General features: G+C 35.2%; 2 protein-coding genes and 1 long non-coding RNA gene across 4 annotated transcripts in view; 1 reads left to right on the top strand and 2 right to left on the bottom strand.

The window, feature by feature from the left end:
- Positions 1-23,657, bottom strand: part of LOC128236125 (nephrin-like) — a 70,217-nt gene that overhangs the window by 28,489 nt on the left and 18,071 nt on the right. The window lies entirely within an intron of this gene.
- Positions 15,600-20,719, bottom strand: LOC128236134 (uncharacterized). 2 transcript variants are annotated; one of them, XR_008261265.1, is made up of 3 exons: positions 20,193-20,719; positions 17,029-17,243; positions 15,600-16,412 (listed from the first exon to the last, which is right to left on the bottom strand). It is a non-coding gene; the product is annotated as an uncharacterized LOC128236134 (long non-coding RNA). The 2 variants fall into 2 exon arrangements; XR_008261264.1 differs by lacking the exon at positions 20,193-20,719 and having other exon boundaries at positions 17,029-19,147.
- On the top strand, positions 19,194-23,657 carry LOC128236128 (uncharacterized). The gene is made up of 8 exons (XM_052951000.1): positions 19,194-19,431; positions 19,676-19,864; positions 20,286-20,345; positions 20,840-20,896; positions 21,266-21,331; positions 21,511-21,579; positions 22,078-22,111; positions 22,659-23,657. Exons 1-8 carry the CDS (start codon positions 19,194-19,196, stop codon positions 22,786-22,788), a joined length of 843 nt encoding a protein of 280 aa, XP_052806960.1. The 3' UTR covers positions 22,789-23,657.

Consider the following 23,657-nt stretch of genomic DNA (forward strand, 5'->3'; position numbering starts at 1 on the left):
CGAGTGTGTGGCGGTATATTGATAAGATACTAAAGCATGATTTGTGCTTTTTCTCTGACATTTCAGAATGGAAAAGAAGTCCGAGTTCGCGGTCACATGACCAACTGACTGTAGATAAACACCACGTGGTCAACTATCTTAATAAACTTAATATTACACGGCATCCATTATTAGACCGATGAGTATGCAATTGACAGGATAATATAACTTTAAGTATTCAATCACCAGATACAGACATAATGTTTCAATAAAAAGAGTAACCGTCTTCCTTCAAATGGATTGAAATAGCCTAGCGTATGCCCATTTACTTTAACCTAGTTTTGCGGATGAAGATTTTTTTACTAGGGATACGGAATGAAACACTCATTAATACGGAAATTGTGTCCGAGCGTCCTTATGATTTATGAGATTTACACAAGTTTACTGTTTAGAACGTCGAGCCGGATAATGAAACGCAAATACCTGTTTTAAGCGTTATGGTACTGTAATAAAAATATGTGATATACTTTGTTTCTTCCAAAGTAGTTACGAATTCTGCAATCTAACTTCAATGATACACCAAAATAAAACTCGGACAATTTCAATAATCAAATACAAGCTATGGTTCAACTTAGTAGAATGACTTGCTTACACGACTACAATATCGCAAGGTTCATCGCGCATTGGCCCGAGTCAAAGTTATTTCGATGTGGCTAACTACTTAAACTGGCCAAAGTATAACCGGCATTACTGTTGACATATTGAAATGGGTAAAACATTTTTGGTTTCAAACGTTTATTAAGACTGGACCTGATCTTATATTGACGCAACACATTGAGCAAGAGTGATAGTATGTGTCGACATGGAACTGGAAACGGTTCAAACTCAAATACATCTCAAGGTGGTGTGTTACAAGTTGTTATATATCTGAACTTTTGTCTGGACTTGATTATTCCATATACAATTGTTCGTCATCAGACACTTTGCATGGTGCACTAGCTTAAAATTTGAACAGGTTGTAACGCGCTGATGTATTGTTCGAAAATCAGTTCAACTATGTATTGTCATCACTAATGTCATCATGTGGCAGAAATGAAAGCAATATCAAAATGAAGGCATTTGAAACCTGATACTATAAGTGGTTTGTTTCTAAAAGCATATGCATGAAAGGGGCAATGACAGTGTTAACCGTGAATCTATTGTACAAGAAAACCTTCACCTTACTGGCAAGAGTCGCCAAGATTTACAAAGTTATGTCATATATGTATATTTGCCAGTTATAAGTAACAGTGGTCCTCATGTATGTCTGAAACACAAACAATTGCTTCAACTGTTCCTGTTGAGACATTGCGCGACTCTTTTTGCCATTTTTGCAAATGAAAAAGGATTCCTCTTCGACTTTTCTGGATAAGCAAAATACACACCTGCACGCACGCACGCACGCGTTAAAATTAACCGTTTACCAATCACGGTTGTCTATCGAGATACGAAAACTGGAATTAAAGTAATGAACTGATCCAATGTGTTAAGGGTTTTAATTATTCTGAAGTTTACATGTTTCGTCTACATTGTCATTGTTTAAATGAATGTCTGAATGGTATAGCCAAATGGGTTCTTGTATACTTATTATATTCCACATATTACCTAAAGTCTTTGCAAAAAAAAAACAATTAATTCAAAACTGTTGATGCAAAATTTGTACCGTTGTAATTGTACGGTTCAGTAATTTATTGAGAATAAAAGCATAAAAATAAGCGGTATATTCTGGTATGTGTCTATAACTGCAAATGTAATGATATATGTGAACACTCAGTATAAACACATAACAGTTGTTGTTCCTTATACACGAAACCAACTTTGGTGTAAAATGTGTTCTGCATTGTGTTTTATCGAGTTGGAAATGCCTTTAAAAGTACAACAAAGACAATAAAAATAAGAACATGATCACTGCCAATGTTGTGAAACTGTTTTTACCATATAAGGGCAAATGTAATTAACGAAAACCAAGGTTTGCTCCACAGCCATTCCCAATTGAATTCAAGTTAGATAATGGTGGCAAAGTAAAAAATCATTCCAAAGCATTTGTATTATAAGGTAAGGCTGTATCGTCCACTTAAAACAAATGGCTTGTTTGACTATAATGGTGGTCAAATGAATGTTGCAAGTGTATTTTTGCTTTCATGTCAGAATTGAAAATTCGAGTAGGGCTTATAATTGTTCAGTGTAAAAACAAAGTATTCAGTCATACTGGATGTATTGGCATACCGAGATGAAGGTTAAGTCAAGCAAGCTGTAAACAGTAGATACAAGTAAGAAATGTCTCACTCAGTCAAACATACTTGAAGAGTACTCTGCAGAATCTGATGGCATATTTTTAATTTCTGGTGGGGCTGATCTACTTATTGACTCAATTGCCGCCATTTAGTTCATCTTCCAAGACGCATTACTGTTAACAGCAAACATCAATAATTTACTTTTATAGATGCAGAAATGATCAACAAGGTCGCAACATCAAGACATTGTGTTCATTCAACGGTGGTCGTAGAAAAGCCGAATTCAGACAATGTTCGAATATTCTTAGACCTAAGATATTTAAACAGGGTAATACTTCAACCTCATTACCCAATGAGAACACTTAATGATGGTGCCATGTAAAGTGGAGCTAACCTTTTCATGTAATTTGATACAAGTCTAGGATATTGGAATCTAAAACTGTTCAATAAATCATAATTTCTAACTACTTTCAAAACCATTATTGGAAGACATAGCTATAAAAGAGTATCGCTCGGTCAGTCTCAATATCAATTTAAAAAAAAAGTGTTGACGAATGTTAAAAAAGCAAGTCATCGCCGATTATATATATTTGTGTATGGACACATGAAACAAGAGATCGTCATTAATAGGTCAAGAGACATGGAGTCAAGTAAAACCAACATTAGCCGCATGTAGTGACGTTTCATATCATGGACATTTAGCATTAACAAGTGATGGTCTTAAAGCAGACAAATCAAATATATACGTTATAGTTGAAATGAGCCTTCCAAACAAGGCCGATTTTGAAACATGATACAGCTTTTCAAATGGTCAAGAAAATAATCACAAGATCTCCTGTACTTGACAAAGTCTGCCATTTTACAATGTGACAGCAGCAAAGTAAGTTAGGGTGCCACTTTGTTACAAAACGGAATTCCGATGGCTTATGCGTCAAAATCAAAGACAAAAAGTGGGCAAAGCGACGCTCAAATTGTAAAGAAATGTTTTCCTAGGTTAACTGCTTTGATAAACAAAATTATTTCAATTTCAGTATGCTAAACATGCATAGAGGAAAACTACTCTAATAAAGACCAGTATAAGAACCACCTGAGGTCCCTGAACACCCTTGGTTCAAAGTTGGAACAGATTTGTTTTATTTTCAAATACTATTGTTCACTTTGATGAAAAACAGTTACCGAATGCAAAACGACAAAATGTTACTGACAGAATGAAAAACATATTTGGTAGATTTGGCGTACCATAGCAACAACATCCTGATAATGCCAAGGCTATGCTATTCAAGAATTTAAGTTGAACGTTAATGTCGCATCCAAAATCATTATGTAAAAAAACCATATTAATAGAATTAAAAGACAAGAGGTTTAATGACAGGAATGTCAAGCAATAGCAGCCAATTCAAATTGGAGAATATCCTACTTGCTAAGGTAATAGCTTGTGCTGTAATCCAAATGTGTCAGGTATTTCTGCTAGGCAAATGAAAACAAATTAACTCTGGTTATCCCGGTGAACTATATTTGAATATGCCAATTCGGAATTTAAAAACAATTATATATGTGTAAACTCCCCTTTACCAATCTTTTGATATGTCTCTAAAATCAGTCCATCTTACAATTCCAACAACGTATACATACATATTAAAAACATTAAAATAGCATTTCATTTAACCAATTCCATTAAAAATTCCAACAAAAATAAAAAGGTATTTTTCGTTTAAATGCAATTTCTAAATCGCTTGAATGCTTGTGCAGTTAGTGTTCATCCGGTGCGTGTGCACTTATAATTAAACCTTTTAACGTGGCTGATATATTCAGCACTTATATTGCATGAATGTAAGCAAGAGCGCCGCGGGGCAAATACCAACGCTCGTCTGTATATATTAGTCAAATAAGGGCATTACTGGAACATTTTATAAATAGGTGATATGGACCTTGTTCCACATATGCACAATGGCTCTTGTAATATGTAATCAACAGTTTATGTAATTATTGTGAACATATATTGAGAGATGATCAAGTTTAAGTTTTCACTTCGTTTCTTTCCATTTACGTGACCCAACATTCAAAACCAAAGAAATAATACACGTGTGAACTTTGTCACAAGCAACTATTGTAGAAATTTAATATATATATATATATATATATATATATATATATATATATATATATATATATATATATATATATATATATATATATATATATATATATATTAACTTTCTACACTTGTATAAATATAAAAATAGACGAGCTTAAATGCGCTCAATGATATCCGATTAGCTTATGTTCTAACAGAAGTAACTTTTGTATAACATTTTTGGTGTTTTTTATACATTTTCGCGGCCAACGACGGTTACGTCTTCATTTAAACCTACGCAGAATCATTTAGCGTGTACTCATCTGAATAAATATATTCTGGTTAAAAAATATTACAACTAAAAACGATGAAATCGATGGATATGAAAAATAATCTTAAGCATTATTTACAACAGGTGACGATTTGTGCATTTTAATTGACGCTAACCTATCTACAGCAACAAATATGTGTTCGAGTTTATTTTGGCAATCTACTGGAAATCGAGCGAGCGCAGTGAGGCCAAAGGCCCCTATCGATACATGGTGGTGATGCATAGCGGATTCTTTCCTTCCACATTTTTCATTTACTGGTTCTATCCGGCACCGATGAGGATTCTATCCATACAAATCGCAATAAAGTTGAGTACATCTCAGCAATTTTTCGGATGTTTACCGTTATCTTTTTGGGTATAGGAAAATATCTTTATTTTAAAGGATGACCATATTATTAGTGACTGTAAATTTATTGGTATTTAAGAGATGGCGTTTTCCGATCGTGTCAAATTAATCAAACAAATGAAGAAATTTCACATGAAAAACGTAGGCGACGAGCAGATACGGTGTTTTTTATTTCTTTCTTTTTTAAATATCACTTATTTTAACATATTATGTAAACGCATAGCAGTTTTAACCTAAAAATCATGCTTTAAGTTGATCAAAATTCATTGTTTAATCTTGTTTTAAGGACTTACTTTCGTTTTAACACGGCAACGGAATCTAGACATTCTACTGGTATTGACACGTAACATGCTATTGTTTTGGAGTCTATAACTAGTAAATGCTAGAGGATTTTGTGTGTATATAGTAAGGGTATACTCTGGTATGTTCGACTGAATAAAGGGTTGAGCCTAAAGTCGGCCAAAAAGAAAAACCTGTGTTTATGGTAACGGTCTCAAAAATAAAAGAAGGGTCGTGACAAAGTTTGTATTTATTTTTTTGCACAGAATTTCTCTAAAAATATAAGGTTTGCAGAACATTTATGTATCATATACTAAAAGGCACTCCTTGTTTCGGAGTGGGGATGCTAGGTATATCAGGGTGCTTTAAACACAGAAACAATTCTTTGGTTAGTCTGATACTTAACAGTGTGTTTAAGGTATTAGTTTAAATTCACTGCTCATTTTTGTCTCAAATATGGCATGAGTTGTATATCAATATGCATGGTAACTTTAATTATATTATATGCGTTTTCCTGATATAGGACACAGTCATAAAAAGGGAAGCTTAAAATGATGCAAAATGAAAGAAATCAGTTAAAGTGCTTTATTGTACTTAGGGGTGAAGTATTTTAGTTTACTGATAACGGCCCAGGGAGTATTTTAATATAAAACAAGAGGGCCATGATGGCCCAAAAACGCTCACCTAAGCAAAGGGCCACAACTTTGTGATAAAGCATTAATAAAAAATGTTGCAATTTAAACATATCTTAACTGATGACGATGCCTTGTTTTATATTTGTAAAGGGTCATGCAATGAAGCTACCTGTAAAGTTTCATTGAATTTGGCCTGGTAGTTTCAGAGATTTTTTTAAAGCAAAACAGTAAGTCGGCCATTTTGTTGTTGTTGTTGTTGATCAATCTCAATGCCTTGTTGTATTTTTGTAAAGGGTCATGCAATGAAGCTTTCTGTAAAGTTTCAGTGAATTTGGCCTGGTAGTTTCAGAGGAGATGTTTTTAAAGCACAACAGGAAGTTGGCTAGATTGTTGTTGTTGTTGATCAATCGTGACCCCTTGTTGTATTTTTGTAGAAGATTACCCAAGGAAGCTTCCTGTACAGTTTCATTGAATTTGGAGAGGTAGTTTCAGAGGAGATGTTTTTTTTTAAGCAAAACAGGAAGTCATCCATTTTGTTGTTGTTGCTGTTGCTGTTGTTGTTGTTGTTGCTGTTGATGATCAATCGTGACTCCTTGTTGTATTTTTGTAGAGGGTCACCCAAGGAAGCTTCCTGTAAAGTTTCATTAAATTTGGACTGGTAGTTTCAGAGGAGATGTTTATTAAAGCAAAACAGGAAGTCGGCCATTTTGTTGTTGTTGTTGTTGATCAATCGTGACCCCTTGTTGTATTTTTGTAGAGGGTCACCCAAGGAAGCTTCCTGTTAAGTTTTATTGAATTTTGCCAGGTAGTTTCAGAGAATATGTTTTTTAAGCAATTGTTGTGGTCGCGATCGCAGTTTACTTGAATTTGTGGTTTTTCAATTTTGATTTTTTTTTCCAAAACTGCGATCGTCCAAAATCGTCTGCATTATCTCCTCGCGCTGGGCACATGATTTCCGTCTTCTACGCCATACGGTTTATGACACTCGCAATAGTGGTACAACATGCCAATTAGTGCATATACCCATGTCAATTATCGATTTAATTGGAAATTAAGGTCATAAAAGAATATGCACCCTAGTCAAATATAGAGAGAGGCGAAGCCATCGAATACCAATTCAGAATTTTGCAAACTGTGAAAACACCGAGAAGGTGCGTATATTTGAGTAAACAATCAATGTAATCGATGAAATATTTCATTAAAAAAAATCGAGTACCGACATTCAACACGCACATCTTGTAAACCTGGAGATTTTCAATAACAGCACACGTTACAGCACGTGTTTCTGTCATTTGGTTCATAAAAAAACAATACATTGATTTGGTTTATTATTTGTAAAATGCAGCTATAATATATTAACAAAACAATTATAGTAATTTAAGTTATACTGTGAGTTCGGTATACCGCTGTTTATTGCGTCCTCTCTAAAGAATATGCTAGAGTATGTACATAACAAGGCAATTGAAAAAGTTAATAAAGGGACTATATTTCGTGGGATTTTGAATTCGTGGATCACCCCACCCACGAAAACCACGAACATAAATGTCCCACGAACATTAATGATTTCACAGTATATAATTCATATCTTCACGATTTGCGTAATTAGTTCTTAATGAAAGTAAGTGTTATATGTGTTGATTTGGTCTTCTTTTCCGACTGAAAACAAACAAGCAAAAAAAACAGGATATCAAATCTTGGATAGAAACTGGTGCGAGTTACAAAATATATCCGGTGCCCAAATTTCTATACAACTGCTCTCATAAAAGATAGAATTCGGAGCTTCGCTAAACCGACGAGTGAGGACTTTATTTCCCCTTTTTATCCCAAAGAGTATATACAAAAGCAGGAAATTAAATAATGCCTACTTCGATACCTTCTTTGAAAAGATAAACGTAATTATGAGGATGTAAATAGATGATTTTAAGTAAATATTAAGGTTTCTTTTGCATGGTATTTGCTGTCAGAATCATGATCGCTGTTTTATTTTCATTCGTTTAGATTAATAAAAAAATATTGGGCTTTCATTTTGTGTGTCTTTGTCGATATTTAATGAAATTATTCTTTAGGTTCACATCAAAAACATAATGACAGCACTTGCTGTTTGTTTCTCCGATTAATACTTCGACATTCAATTTTTAATGTAAACACGACGGATAAAAAGACTCCGTATCGGTGCCGGATAGAACCCGCAAATGAAGAATGTGGACGGAAAGAATCCGCTTTGCATCATCACCGTGCGAAAGCTTGCACAATTTTCTGTAGCCGAATCTTATTTTCGACCTTATTTAACTCATTAGCTCCGCCCATGTTTAGTCCTTTGGTATTTGGGCGTGAAAGTGAAACAGATCAAGCCTTAGTATCACTTAAAGTTATACGTTCAGCGGTAATTAGAAAAATACGTGAGCATAAATAAAGTTAAATTTTTATGATATACTAGTTTCTTTTGCATGGTATTTGCTGTCAGAATCATGATCGCTGTTTTATTTTCATTCGTTTAGATTAATAAAAAAATATTGGGCTTTCATTTTGTGTGTCTTTGTCGATATTTAATGAAATTATTCTTTAGGTTCACATCAAAAACATAATGACAGCACTTGCTGTTTGTTTCTCCGATTAATACTTCGACATTCAATTTTTAATGTAAACACGACGGATAAAAAGACTCCGTATCGGTGCCGGATAGAACCCGCAAATGAAGAATGTGGACGGAAAGAATCCGCTTTGCATCATCACCGTGCGAAAGCTTGCACAATTTTCTGTAGCCGAATCTTATTTTCGACCTTATTTAACTCATTAGCTCCGCCCATGTTTAGTCCTTTGGTATTTGGGCGTGAAAGTGAAACAGATCAAGCCTTAGTATCACTTAAAGTTATACGTTCAGCGGTAATTAGAAAAATACGTGAGCATAAATAAAGTTAAATTTTTATGATATACTAGTTCATATCATATTCATTTGATGTTACATTTCAATTTTTTATAAAGAAAACTCGCATTTGTTGATATTTTGGAGATCAAAGATATCAACTTTCGAATTACCCGCCACAGTTCGTAGCCGTTCGTAGCCAGCTTCGGAGTCGATCATTTGTTGAATGCGGTGGTTTTGTCTAGTGCTTAAATAGCGGGGAATGAGCCTTACCTTTGATCCCCGTGGGTGCAGTTGCATTTGGTGGGGACTTTACCAGCAGTTCAGGGATATTTTCTGCTGTCCCGCACCGGTGGGGGGGGGGGGCATGGTTACAACTAACTGGTTAAGGTTTGTTGTTTTGGAATAAATGTAAACAAGTTGATCAATAATGAGAGTCAGCTTCAGGGCTTTTTCTATAGTACCCACAGCTCCGACTATCAGACCCATTCCCAAAGCAAAATATACAATATTTTTTCCCAATCTTCAGAAAAAAATCCTAGTCAAACAAAGCCAAAAAAAACAAACGTTTTTATGGAAGTCTTTTTACCTGTACTGGCGCATTCAGCATTCTAATTAACCATGTGTTATGTAATCTAAAGTTTTGGAAATATATGAAATCAGAAATTATTGATTTTCATCACATTCAGAGATCTATCAGTATGAAATATTTTGTGTCATGATTTATTGCTAAAGATATTTATACCCCAAGTATTGATATTTTAGGCATTTAAGGTCTTTTGAACGGGAAAATAAACTTATTTATAAAAAAATTCTCTATTCGCAGGAGACTAAAAGTCTTGTTTTTTTAACTGTAAAATTTCCCTATTTAGGAATATTCGCGACTCAAAATTCCCAAAATGTCTAGTGCCTTTTGCCAAACAAAGCGCTGCGCTATTTTAAAGGTACAATTTTACTTGTAATATTATTTATTATCTTTAGAAACAAGTGAGTAAGCTGACAAAGCTGCAACTTCAGGGAGCAATTATAAGGGTCATCAAGATGGAGCCAGGATTCATGATGCTCGTATTAGAGGTGCTGGACCAGAGTCTGAGGAAGGGAGTAGAACTCCAAGCTGGTTTGAGTGTGCTTCAACTGCCGGGACATTTCAATGCAGAGTTAAAAAGTTTGTTGTCGCCGGGAGGCCCGTCTTTCTCAAACTGCTGTAAGAACCTTATAGAAACTTAAATTCAGTATAGATCTAAGACATGAGTGTACCTAAATGTTAAATGAAGTTAATATTTATGAACAATTTTATAACATTTCATGTGAATTTAAAAGCTGGTTTTACATTATTTAATACTGCTAATGAGTTCTTGAAAATTTGTAATGGATACTTGACAACTCATTTGCATGTTTGTACTTCATAGGAAGTCTAGTGTTGTATTTTTCTAAAAAATATGGTTTTAAACATCTTAACATGCATGTAGTCACACACAGGCAGACCAAGTTGAATTGTTGGCATGTATGAAATATGGGCAGTGTTATTTTATAAACGTTTAAAAGCTATTTTATATGCTGGCAAAGTTTGTATCTACTAAGTTATTAAAAGCACTCCTGTTTAGGTGAGTGCTGAGAACTTTCTTGAACATTCGTACTGAAGTAAGTATGACTTAATAGTAGCACATCACTGGATATTTCTTATTTTTAATCTTAGTATCTGTGAATTATGCTACTGACTTTTGATAAACCTTCCCTCTTTCAGGACTCTGACCTCCTTGTTTTGAATGAAGAGGTTCTATCCCTTGCCCATTTGATGAGGCAGGATTTCTTGTGTTCATTGATGAGGAGGACCAGGCGCGACCCAACCGCTACTAGGCGACTTATATTGTGTTCTGACACAGAGTTATTTTTGGGCTGGTGACAAGAGGGCTATTCCCTTATGTTGTGTGGAGAGTCCAGGAAACCTTCCAGATTCCCTAAGAACAATACACTGGCCTTGTGCAAAGGAGGGTTCAGTAGATGAACACAATTTTTGCAGACGGATCGTATCTGTTCTCTTGATTTTCTTAAATATTAAAATATGATATAAACAATATCAGGTCATTTTTGTATACTTTTGTGAATGACTTGTTATTTTATAAATACTGATTTGTACTGTCTTTGGTTGCTAAACTGTCATTAAGTAATTATCTCGTTTCAATTTGAAAGCCAGAAAACCTGCATGTTATGTATACTCATATTATTGTTTATATTTATGCCCCCTCCGAGGAAGAGGGGTATATTGCATTGCACATGTTGGTCGGACGATTCGCAGCTTTGTTGGTAGACCAAAGCTTGTCTAAGTGATAACTCAACAACTGAAGGACTGATGGTTATCAAACTTGACATGAATGTTGGGCCTGACCAGTAGATAACCCTATTGATTTAAGGGGTCATCAGGTCCAAGTTCAAGATCACAGTGACCTTTAATGGTATAAAGTTGTTAAAGCTTGTCCGAGAAATATCTCAAAAATACCTGAACGTACGGTATGGTTATCAAATTTGACATGGAGGCTGGGCCTGATTAGTAGATGACCCCTATTGATTTTAGGAGTCATTGGGCCAATGGTAACAGTCACAGTGACCTTTAAGTTGAAAAGGTTAACAAAGATTCTCTGAGTGATATCACAACAATGTCTGGCCCTATGATCATCAAACTTGACATTGAGGCTGGGTATGACCATAACTGATTTAAGGAGTCATTGGCCCTAAGTGACGAAAGTGCGTAAAGAATGAACGAGTGATAAATCAACCATGCCTGCACCCATGGCTCTTAAACATGATAAGGGAATTTGGCTTTACCAGTAGATGGTTCATTTTGATTTTAGGGGTAATCATGTCAAAGGTGAAGGTTACAGTGACCTTGAAAGCATATTCGTGCGATTACTTGACAATGCCTGCACCCATGGTTCTCAAACTTGCCATCTAGGTTGGAGGTGACCAGTTGATGATCTTATAGATCTTGAAGTCAGAGGTCAACCTATATGCATGATTAAGTATTTTGTGATTACTTATTTCCTGCTGCTGAAAGGATATATTTTTATCTGCAAATATCAGTCATCATCTGAACATGATTTAGAACTTTACTTACTATCCTCACACTTTGAACGGTCATAATCTTAAAACTGCCTCAAAGGCATCTAATGTCAATGACAAGTCAGCTGTCATTTCAGTCTTTGCATATTTAATTCAATTTGCGGAATAAGCCTGACAACTTGGCGCTCCTCAAGGGGAGGGGGTTCATATGTTTGACAAACATCTCTTGTTTTTCTGTTTAAAAGCACTTTCAAATGACACTCAAGCAATATGTCTGTTTGATTCCAAATTTCACATTTTATCTTTAAAATGTGTCATACCTTTCTCAACCTTGTTTAGAAATAATGAAATGGACCTAAAGCAGGCTCAATTTTGATACAGCCCATTTCTTAAGTAGAACAAAGATTAATGCAAAAAACCACTTTCCCACAAAGAAGTAAATAACTGAAATAAAACCATGAAGATCCCACAGTTTGTTGACTTCTTCTTGATTTAAAAACTCAAATCTTATATATCCGATAACTTGTGTAAGCAAAATAGTAAACAAGAGGGCCAAATGGCCCTGAATCGCTCACCTGTCATATATTGCACATTCTTCCATTATATACAAATATTGAAAACCTAAGCCTATGAACACGGGGCGTGGCCAATTTTGACCCCAGGGCTAAAGTTTGAACAATCTTAGTAGCGGTCCGATAAACAATGCTTCATACAAATTATCTAAGGCCTTCGCCTTTTGGTCACGGAGAAGAAGATTTTTTAAGTTTTCATTGTATACATATATAAGGAAACCCATGACCGCCCGGGTGGGGCCATTTTTTGACCCCAGGGCCAAAGATTGAACAATATTGGTACAAGTCAACTAGATGATATATCATGCCAAATATCTAAGCTCTTGTCACTACTTGATTTTACGTGTGTATCTATATATGTATATTTGTTATTAATTGTTGTATGTGGCCCATATTGAAAATTGGTATGTGTACTAAATATGTTATCCAGTTTAAATTAAGACGTTACTTGTCTTTGTGAGTTCGGAGAAGATTTTTTAAGTTTTCACTATAACACATATAGAGAAAACCCATCAGCCCCGGGGTGTGGCCAATTTTGACCCCAGGGCCATAATTTGAACAAACTTTGTAGAGTTTCACTAGACGATGAATCATGCCAAATATCTAAGCTCTAAGCAACGTAAGTTCAGAGGAGATGATTTTTGAAGTTTTCACTATAAACATATAGAGAAAACCCATGACCCCCCAAGGGGGCGGGGCCAATTTTGACCCCAAGGCCATAATTTGAACAATCTTTGTAGAGGTCCACTAGACGATGAATCATGCCAAATATCTAAGCTCTGTCCAAGTAAGTTCAGAGGAGAAGATTTTTGAAGTTTTAACTATAAACATATAGAGAATACCCATGACCCCCCGGGGCGGGGCCAATTTTGACCCCAAGGCCATAATTTGAACAATCTTTGTAGAGGTCCACTAGACGATGAATCATGCCAAATATCTAAGCTCTGTCCAAGTAAGTTCAGAGGAGATGATTTTTGAAGTTTTCACTATAAACATATAGAGAAAACCCATGACCCCCCAAGGGGGCGGGGCCAATTTTGACCCCATGGCCATAATTTGAACAATCTTTGTAGAGGTCCACTAAACAATGAATCATGCCAAATATCTAAGCTCTGTCCAAGTAAGTTCAGAGGAGAAGATTTTTGAAGTTTTAACTAAAAACATATAGAGAATACCCTAACCCCCCGGGGCGGGGCCAATTTTGACCCCAAGGCCATAATTTGAACAATCTTTGTAGAGGTCCACTAGACGATGAATCATGCCAAATATCTAAGCTCTAAGCAACATAAGTTCAGAGGAGATTTTTGATTTTTTTTACAATAAACATATAGAGAAAACCCATGACCACCCAGGGGCGGGGCCAATTTTGACCCCATGGCCATAATTGGAACAATCTTTGTAGAGGTCCACTAGACGATGAATCATGCCAAATATCTAAGCTCTAGTCCAAGGAAGATAAGAGGAGAAGATTTTTGAAGTTTTAACTATAAACATATCAAGTATACCCATGACCACCCGGGGTGGCGGGGCCAATCTTGACCCCAAGGCCATAATTTGAACATCTTTATAGAGGTCCACTAGACGATAAATCATGCCAAATATCTAAGCTCTAGTCCAAGTAAGTTCAAAGGAGAAGATTTTTGCAGTTTTCACTATAATAAAGATATAGAGAAAACCCATGACCCCCCAGGGTGGGGCCAATTTTGACCCCAAGGCCATAATTTGAACAATCTTTGTAAAGGTCCACTAGACGATGAATCATGACAAATATCTAAGCTCTAGGCCAAGTAAGTTCAGAGGAGAAGATTTTTGAAGTTTTAACTATAAACATATCAAGTATACCCATGACCACCCGGGGTGGCGGGGCCAATCTTGACCCCAAGGCCATAATTTGAACATCTTTATAGAGGTCCACTAGACGATAAATCATGCCAAATATCTAAGCTCTAGTCCAAGTAAGTTCAAAGGAGAAGGTTTTTGAAGTTTTCACTATAATAAAGATATAGAGAAAACCCATGACTCCCCAGGGTGGGGCCAATTTTGACCCCAAGGCCATAATTTGAACAATCTTTGTAAAGGTCCACTAGACGATGAATCATGACAAATATCTAAGCTCTAGGCCAAGTAAGTTCAGAGGAGAAGATTTTTGAAGTTTTAACTATAAACATATAGAGAATACCCATGACCCCCCGGGGCGGGGCCAATTTTGACCCCAGGGCCATAATTTGAACAAACTTTTTAGAGGTCCACTAGACGATGAATCATGCCAAATATCTAAGCTCTAGGCCAATTAAGTTCAGAGGAGAAGATTTTTTAAGTTTTCACTATAAACATATAGAGAAAACCCATGACCCCCCGGGGCGGGGCCAATTTTGACCCAAGGGCCATAATTTGAACAATCTTGGTAGAGGACCATTTGGTGATCCTACCTACCATATATCAACGGCCTAAGCCTTGTGTATTGGGAGAAGAAGATTTTTAAAGTTTTTCCTTTTGGTTGCCATGGCAACCAGAGTTCTGCATGGAATTGAATTCTTTGAACAACTTTGATAGAAGACCACCCAAGGAACATCCCTATGAAGTTTTATTAATATTGGCCCAGCGGTTAAGGAGGAGATGTCTTTTAAGTAAATTGTTGACGGACGACGCACGACGGACACCAGACAAAAGGCGATCACAAAAGCTTACCTTGTCACAAAGTGACAGGTGAGCTAAAAAAGAGCTGCCTCTGTATGCACCCAAAGAGTTGTTCGGAATGGTCAGTATGTATGATTTGCTGGTATGTGACAATTGCTCCTTAAGTGCTTATTATATTTTGAAAGTTAATATAAACAGATGAATTCTTGAAAATGCTAGTCAATTTACAAAATACCCAACCACAACACTGTTCTGAAATGGTCTTAAAAACGTTTGTTTAGGTTAACATCCCCAAAATTATAAGGCAGGTAAGGTAGAGATGTTATTCAAAAAAATGCTCTATCTTGTGATTGTTGTCATTTCTCGCAAACATCATTGTTTCTAGCCAGTGTCACTTATATAAAACTGTTGTTACGGAGCTATATAATGTCAAAAGTTAATGAGAGTTAATGTTTAAAAGAAATACTAATGTTGGCCCAGTTATCTAAAAGCTAACTTGTCTACATGTTTTGTTTTTTTTTCTTTTACAGAAAGATTCCATGAAAAACAAAAGTTTAATTTGACATTTTGTTTATTTTTGAGAACTTCACCAAAATAATCATCACATATAAATCAATATACATGTATGAAGTTCAACTTTCAAAGTATCCTATGTGCTTTTGATATACCCTATTTTCAAAGGGTTTTGGTCAAGTTCCATCCACTTTAATATAAAATCAAACTTTTTTTAAATACTTAAAATGCGTTAGCATGTCGCAGGTAACACGACTTATAAAGCTGAAGAGAACAAATATACACACAAATTTACATGATTGCGAGTACATATTTTGCTTCTAGTACCCAAGTATTTCTTAAGAAGTGACCATATTTTTTACCGTATGTGACAAACTTGATCTCCCTTAACATTTCATCAAGGTGAACATTCTCACTAAGTTTGACCACATGTAATCTTACAAAGCAATATCAAGGTTTGATTCTATAATGTTTTAAAAATAAAATCAAGTGACTTCCATTCAGTCCACATGTGACCTAGTTTCAAACAAGACAACAATGAGACCATTGTCATTAAGTTTCATGAATATTGGAGCACATAGTTAACCTCACGATGTCTCTTATTAAACCTAGATTCTTGCTCGCTGTACAATTCCCTTCTTGGTTAAGGAGATAACTGTTCAAGGTGGCTAGAGATTTGTCGAGGATAGTGCTTCTCCATAACAGCCTTTCTACCCATACCGAAAAATTGTTGGTCAAGTGACACATGAAGATCAGTTTCTTCAGCGACTCTGTATGGATAGGTCTTTTTTCTTTCACTGCGTTTACTGGGGAATATTGCCATCCTCTTCTATTGTTCCATGCACGGTTTAGTCTGCATACAAAACAAAAAATGTTTCATTTACAGAATAAGATTTGACCACAACACACACACACACACGCACAATTATCTAGAAGTAAGATAGTTATCGAAATAAATATTTCCACTTTCACAAAAAAAGTTCGCCAAATAACCAGACTTAAAGCTGCACTCTCACAGATATACAAATTTTACATTTTTATTTTTTTCGTCTTGCAAAGAGCACATTTTTGCGAGAATATCTGGAAACCAATAATATAAGATTGCTGACAAAAAAATCAGATGGCAGTTTCTCATATTTCCGTTCGAAAAATAATGTTTAATGCATAAACATCACTTTATTTAACTTAAATATAAAAATCTGCTCGTTCCAAGACAAAAAAAAATAAAAGTTGTCAAAACGTTCAATCTGTGGGAGTGCAGCTTTAAAGCCTGAAAATGTGATCAGATCATTTCAATTTCATGAATTATGATGCAGTTATTTTATGAAATGCTTATTCTTGTTTCCTGTATAAATAGCCTGAATTCCCTGATTTTTAATATAATAATATATAAAAGGGTATAACTTCAAACTTCTACTAATATAAGATGTGAAAAGAGTCAAAGCTTGCTGTACATTAAATTTATTTACCTGTATACTAGATAGTATGCGTCTTTGATGGAAGGTGGTTGTCAAGGACAATCACTCTGAGGGCTTTAAGGGTACTAAAGTGTTTTTTTATTGTTAAGCCATGGTGAATTCCTCTCCTCTTGGCTCAATGGCCCATGACTTTACTCATAATATTGAATCGGGGGAGGCCACTCATGCTCATCCGTCAAATGATGGAGAAGAACACCTGAGATGCCCTTAAAATAAATAGCATTTCATTTTATTTTCATTTATCTACTTATATCATCAATAAATGTTATATGTTAATTATCAATATTATAAATACTTAATCAATATACCAACATATACTTCCAAGCTCAAATCACTGCATTTTCATGACACAAATATCAGGCCTTATTTGATAAAAAGGATATCAACCTCTTTTCTACCTTTTCATGATTTTTAAAGCTGCATTATAAAAATAGAAAATATATAGAAATTTCAGCAAATCATTTATCTTATAATAATTAAACCCTTGGTACATGTATTTTGTAGAGTTCATATACAAAACAGAAATATAAAAAGAAAAGAAATATAATTTTTTGCGTTATTTTTTTGCATAAAAGATGGATGGACTACCTTTAACATGTTAACTAGTATCACATATGTACCAATTTCTATTTAAAGCAAGGTTCTTATATTATTGATATAAAAATGATAAAAGATTTTTTTCAAATGCCATTTCAATCATGAGCAGGATCAAAACAATCATTGAAATTAGACTTTTTGATGAAGAAGCCCTGATTCGTATACTTTAGCTTTGAATCAAATTTCAAACAAGCCCTGCTATAAAAAATCAGAATTTGGGTAAGACCCGAGGCATTTTACCAGTGCAGGGCTTACTGGCTTGTGTTAATTTCGGCCATTTGTCAAAAGGAATGGATTTTCTTAACAAAAGAATGCTTTATCACAGCTTATTGAAGGGCTGTATTTACACATTTGGGGGTTGGGCTCAGGTCCTTCAGTTAGTCAAAAAAGACATCAAATGCAATTTTTTGGTAATGAAAATTTTTCAAAACAAATTACATATATTGAAATGCCAATAAATGTGCTGTATACAATTGTTTTTTCAATTGAATTGCAGTTGCTATTGGATTTAGCTTGACTTTTTCAAGTTTTTGACAATATCTCTTACTTATATGATGCCAACTATTTTGCCCTTTTAACATTTGACTTAGAAATTCTGCGTTTTGCATGTAATCTTATTTTACAGTGATCCAGGCATGTTTTGCCAAAGCCTGCCAAAGGCGGATCCAGTATTTGACAAAAGATTGGAGTCACTCAGGGGTTGTAACCTTTCAACGTGTGTCCCCCCCCCAAGAACTGAATAATTCTCGTCAGCAATGATGGCAAATGGCCAGGTTCACCCCCTAGAAAATGTACATAATATCTAGTCTGAAATGGTACATTTTGGGCAATTTATTTCTTTTTAATCCTATATAAAAATATGCCACCTGAATGACTTTCAATGAGTCTTTTGACCATTTTTATTACTTAAGGACGATACAGGGAGAAGATAAGAAATGTCAAAACAATAAATAAGTATGCCTGATTGCTTATTAGTGTACCAGTACCATTGAAATAGGCAGTAAACAAGGAAGTTATGGGGTTAGGTGTGGGGTGTGCCCCCCATATTGATATTGCAAGTGCTGAAATCCTTAATGCTTATGTACCAGTCATTTGTAACCACAGGTCTGGGGAATAGCAGGGACTTTGACTTTCGTTCCAGCCTACCCCGGGTAAAATCCCGGCCCTGCCGGGACGACCAGTTGGTAAAATCCCCGCACTCAGGGACCCTAGGTAAGGTCCATTCCCCACAAATTTTTGCGAACATAAAACCACCCCATTTACGCGGTACTGCGGGGCCACCTGCAGCCAATTGTATAAAAGTTGGTTAGATTTAACCGCTGGTTATAGTTGTCCAGCGGTTAACTTTAACCAAGTTGGCCATTTTATCCAAACCGTTTATCCGTTTGTATAAACGCAAAAAATGCAGCGGCTAAGTTAACCATTACGGTTATCGAGATATCCAAATAGGTTATAGTTAACCTAACCAAAACGATCCCATAATGCATCGATAGCATGGTTCCGGTCAGTGCGCGTTTTGCCGTATTTGTAAACAGTGTGTCGTCTGAAACATCAAAAACATGGCTGACTTCACAGTTGACGCCACAGCTAATCGAAAAAAACGATCTAGTAATTTTTCCGATGTAGAAAAGGCCGCAATAAGGGAAGGTTTCGTCGGCTGTGGCGATCTTTTAGGGAAAAAATTTGCAAACAAAGTCGGGGGAAACACCAAAGTACAGCAGGACAATGCTTGGATGAAAATTACACAAGCAGTTAATGCTGTCGGCCGTGCATTTCGCACGGTCGATGAGGTTAAAGGTATTGAATCTTGTTATTTTGTTGATGATATAACACATATAAAAACATAATTAATATGTAAATACATACCAGTATAAATTAATGACAAACGCAATTTTCTTTTTTATTTAATTTGCTCCTCCAGTGCCTATTTGATATTTCTGATGGCTTTATTTAAGATTATTTATCCAATGTTTTATTTACTAGCCTTTTAAGTGTTATTTGATACAAAACAATATGGATTTTTTTTTAAATTTACTCCAAGAAAAACATCGAAAGATGGTGAGCTGTGCCAAGGCTGTCGTTGCCAAAGAAAATGCCAACGCCAGGCAGACGGGTGGGGGTAAGCCGATGCCTATCCCGGATGACACCACTTTGGCAATAATACAGGATATGAAGGGGACGCCTGCCTTCAGCGGCATTCCCGGGTCATCAGCATCGGAGTCGGCAATAGGTATTTGCTTATATTCATCACTCTTTATATGCATTATAAGATTTTTTGAAATTTAAATAGTCGTGATATTTATTATTTTACAACGTTGTAATACAAACCAGGTTAATGTGACATAGATGATTGACTTAATGATAATGCCCAGAATTAGTTGCGAGTAATAATAAAAGTTTCGGTAATCGACCTTGAAAAAGTTAAAGACTAAACATTGATTACAGTTATGATATAATTTAAGTTAATTATAATTAAACATAAACAACTGGAATAAAGTTTATTCAAAGGAAGCTAACATTCTGGCGAAAACCAAATTTTCAATTGCAATATGACTTACCGAATATTTTGTACAATCCATTCCCCCCCCCCCCCCGCAAAAAAATAATCCATTTTTGAATCCACTTTAAATCACATGTATGTCAAATTCCAGTTGCCGTGAACAGGCAGGACGAACCTCAAAAAGACCCGTTCAACCTGCTAGGTTTCGATGGTAAATATTTCCAAGATAAACAAGTGAATATATGAAACAGAACTCCTTCATCACATAAGTTTAACAATGCCATTTAATCCAATACGTATATTAGCAGTTATAAATTAGTTTTGGTACACCTATATTGATCCGCTCTCAATGTCACATTGACTCGACTCGATCGCAAGTTTACACATTTAAACCCGTGTGTGTTTTGAAGTTGGACCAGTCTGTCGTAGGGGTGTCTAATTTGTGAGAATGCACTTTTGTAAACAAACATACATTTTCTGGGTAAAAACCACTAATTTCCAACATTCTAATAAATGTCCGTATTTGTCAAGTCTTGAGGCCTTAAAGTATGATGATAAGAAAGTGTATTTATATTTATCCTTAAAAAAATATATACCCATAATTATAACTGTAAGGAAATGGAATAGGCTGTATAAAACGGGGCTCCTGTGGGGAATTATTGAATCATTATTAATTATCGATTCATTTTTATAAATATATTTCAGCATTGACTGGCAGTCCATCCAGGACTTGGAGCATGTTTGAGGTGGCATGTAGTTCGGGTATGCATAAGTGGATGGCATTCACACAGAATGGCAACATGCATCTATCTGTTATATGAATACAGTATAATAACTGATTAATTACAAATATATTAGAACTCTTTTCTTCATGTTTTTAATTTTTTTTTTTTTTTAAAGACTACCTTGAATGGCAATGAGTGGTATATTTATATGGTATAAAAGTCATGATAATGAAAAGAATGTTATAAGTTATGATAAGTTACGCCCCCCCCCCCACACACACACAAAATAATAACTGTTAAAATAAAAACCAATTACAATTGGCCAATTAAAGCTTAAACATTTTTGGATATTTTTTAATGTATAAATTCATGGCCTTTACCATTCCTTTGTTTACTACTTTTTAAGGCGAGGCAGACTTGGATGACATAGAGGGTACTGAGACGAAGGTTGACATCCGAGAAGACACTAAGGGTAATTTATTTGAAAAAAACAACAACAAACATTTGTTTACATTACTTAATTGTTACTGCATGGATAGTGAAACACAGTCTTTTGAATATTTAATACTAGGAAAAAGCAACATACATGTGTAAAATCAGTATGTTCTTTTTTTACAACTCAATATCCTATAAAATTGTTTCTATCTACAGATATGCCTTTCTGCGATATGTTTGCCAATTCCTGTACAAAAGAACCAAGTAGCACGGGGAAAAGGAAAGGTAACAAGCTGAATTTGGATGGGATTGAAATGTTATATGAAAATATTTATCAACACTTCTATTCCTTCTTGTGTATATGTGTTGAATGCCTGCTTCCCTTTTTGGCATTGACATACATGTGCAGTGGTCTCTGATCAGCTATGCAGGATCTAATAAGCTCAGCCTACCAGCTAGTAGTCAGCGAATACAATTGACGTATTGTGTGCATGTATTTCAATAATTATAATTAGTTTTTGTTAAACGGTTGTACAGAATTCACACATAGCATGAATCCTGTTTCAGGTATGACCCACCACTTTGCATACACAATGGTCTGTTATTCAATGTTCTTATTATATTACCACAGAACAGTACAACATGTAACATGGAAATAATACCATACCATGTACTGTTTGTTAGTGTGTCATATGAATTTACTAAACATGAAAGTAATCACTAATCAAAATTAATGTTAAAAGCTGTAGTAAGTAATATTTGTGTATCATTTTTGATTTTCAGCTGGCCCAAATGTGGAATTCAAGACAAAGTCAAAGTATGATTGTCCATTATTTTCTTATATTTTAAATACACCAAATACTTAAAGTGACACTATTAATCAAAATCAATCTAAACACATGTTCAACAGTCATATATTTTAAGTGATAAACCTTTAACTACTCATAAAATAATGCATTTGGAAAATATCAATTTTAATACTGATAGTATTGTAGCTGTGCATTTAATAGTCGAAAACAGAAAAAAATATTAAACGATTGGTGAATGATAAAAGTTTAACTGTGATCTTCTATAGTCTCATAAGGTGTATATACCACATTTAATGCACCTTTCTTTCAAATAAAATTTGTTACCCTTCTTAAGAACCATTGATTTTGACATTTATTCATCCTTTTTGACATATCAAAACATTTGTATCAATGGTGGTAAATTTCATTTGGGAGTAAGAGTGCATTCTTAACTGTTGTATTGATGAGTAATAATTGAATACTTGAAAACAATATAATTGTATGTTGTATATGAGTTTTTTTCAGGATTATTCACCACTATGAACTGTGTGATATTTCTTCAAATGTTTTAAACAGGAAACCAAGAACCTTAAAGGAAGTGCAGACAACATATTATGTTGAAGCCACAGCTGCCAAGAAGTCAGAGAAGAAGTTCTTTGATGCGGCAACAACTGTGCTGACTTTACTAAGCAAGAAATATCTGTAAAGATATACTTTTCATATGAAATTGCATTTTTACTTTTAATGCTGTATACATGCTACTCAAGTTATTATGCCCCCCTTTGAAGAAGAGGGGTATATTACTTTGCACATGTCGGTCCGTCCGTAGACCAAAGCTTGTCCGAGTGATAACTCGACAATCCTTAGACCTATGGTCATCAAACTTGTTTCTGTAGCTTTTTGCATAAATATTGATATGGAATTTGGGCCGGAACAGTAAATGACCCATATTGATTTAAGGGGTCATCAGGTTAAAGGTCAACAACAGTGACCTTTAAGGCAAACTTAAAAATTCATTGACCTATGATCATCAAACTTTACATGAAGGTTGGCCCTAATTAGTAGATGACGGTGACCCCCTTTTGAGTTTGGGATCATTGAGCCAGAGTTAAAGGTCACGTTGACCTTTAATGCAAAAAAGTAGTAAAGCTTCTCCCAGTGATATTTCAACAATGCCTGGACCTATGATCATCAAACTTGACATGTAGGCTGGGTCTGGCCAGTAGATGCCCCCTTAATTTTCGGATTCATCAGATCAAAGTTCAATGTCACAGTGACCTTGAATGAAAAAAGCTTGTCTGTGTGATAACTTTAGAGTGCCTGCAGCCATGGCCATCAAACTTGACATTCAGGTATTTGGCGACCAGCTGCATGATGACTCATATGGATTTTGAGGTCATAGAGTCAAAGGCCATGGCCACAACACGCTCTATACTCATACTTTGAATGGTCATTGTCTTGATACTGTCTCAGCGGCATACAATGTCAGTGACAAATAAATTGTCATTTCGGATAATACATATTTCATTTAATTATCAATACAATCCTGACAACATGCTGCTCATGGGGGCATAA

Source organism: Mya arenaria, chromosome 5 (assembly GCF_026914265.1).
Source record: "Mya arenaria isolate MELC-2E11 chromosome 5, ASM2691426v1".
In the NCBI taxonomy this organism is placed as follows: Eukaryota; Metazoa; Mollusca; class Bivalvia; order Myida; family Myidae; genus Mya; species Mya arenaria.

What these genes read in the sequence shown, in the direction of transcription:
- LOC128236128 (XM_052951000.1), top strand. Translation starts at nt 19,194, where the DNA reads ATGGCTGACTTCACAGTTGACGCCACAGCTAATCGAAAAAAACGATCT. An exon ending in CAACCTGCTAGGTTTCGATG is followed by an intron (nt 20,346 to 20,839) that starts GTAAATATTTCC and finishes AATATATTTCAG; the next exon opens with CATTGACTGGCAGTCCATCC. An exon ending in TGAGGTGGCATGTAGTTCGG is followed by an intron (nt 20,897 to 21,265) that starts GTATGCATAAGT and finishes CTACTTTTTAAG; the next exon opens with GCGAGGCAGACTTGGATGAC.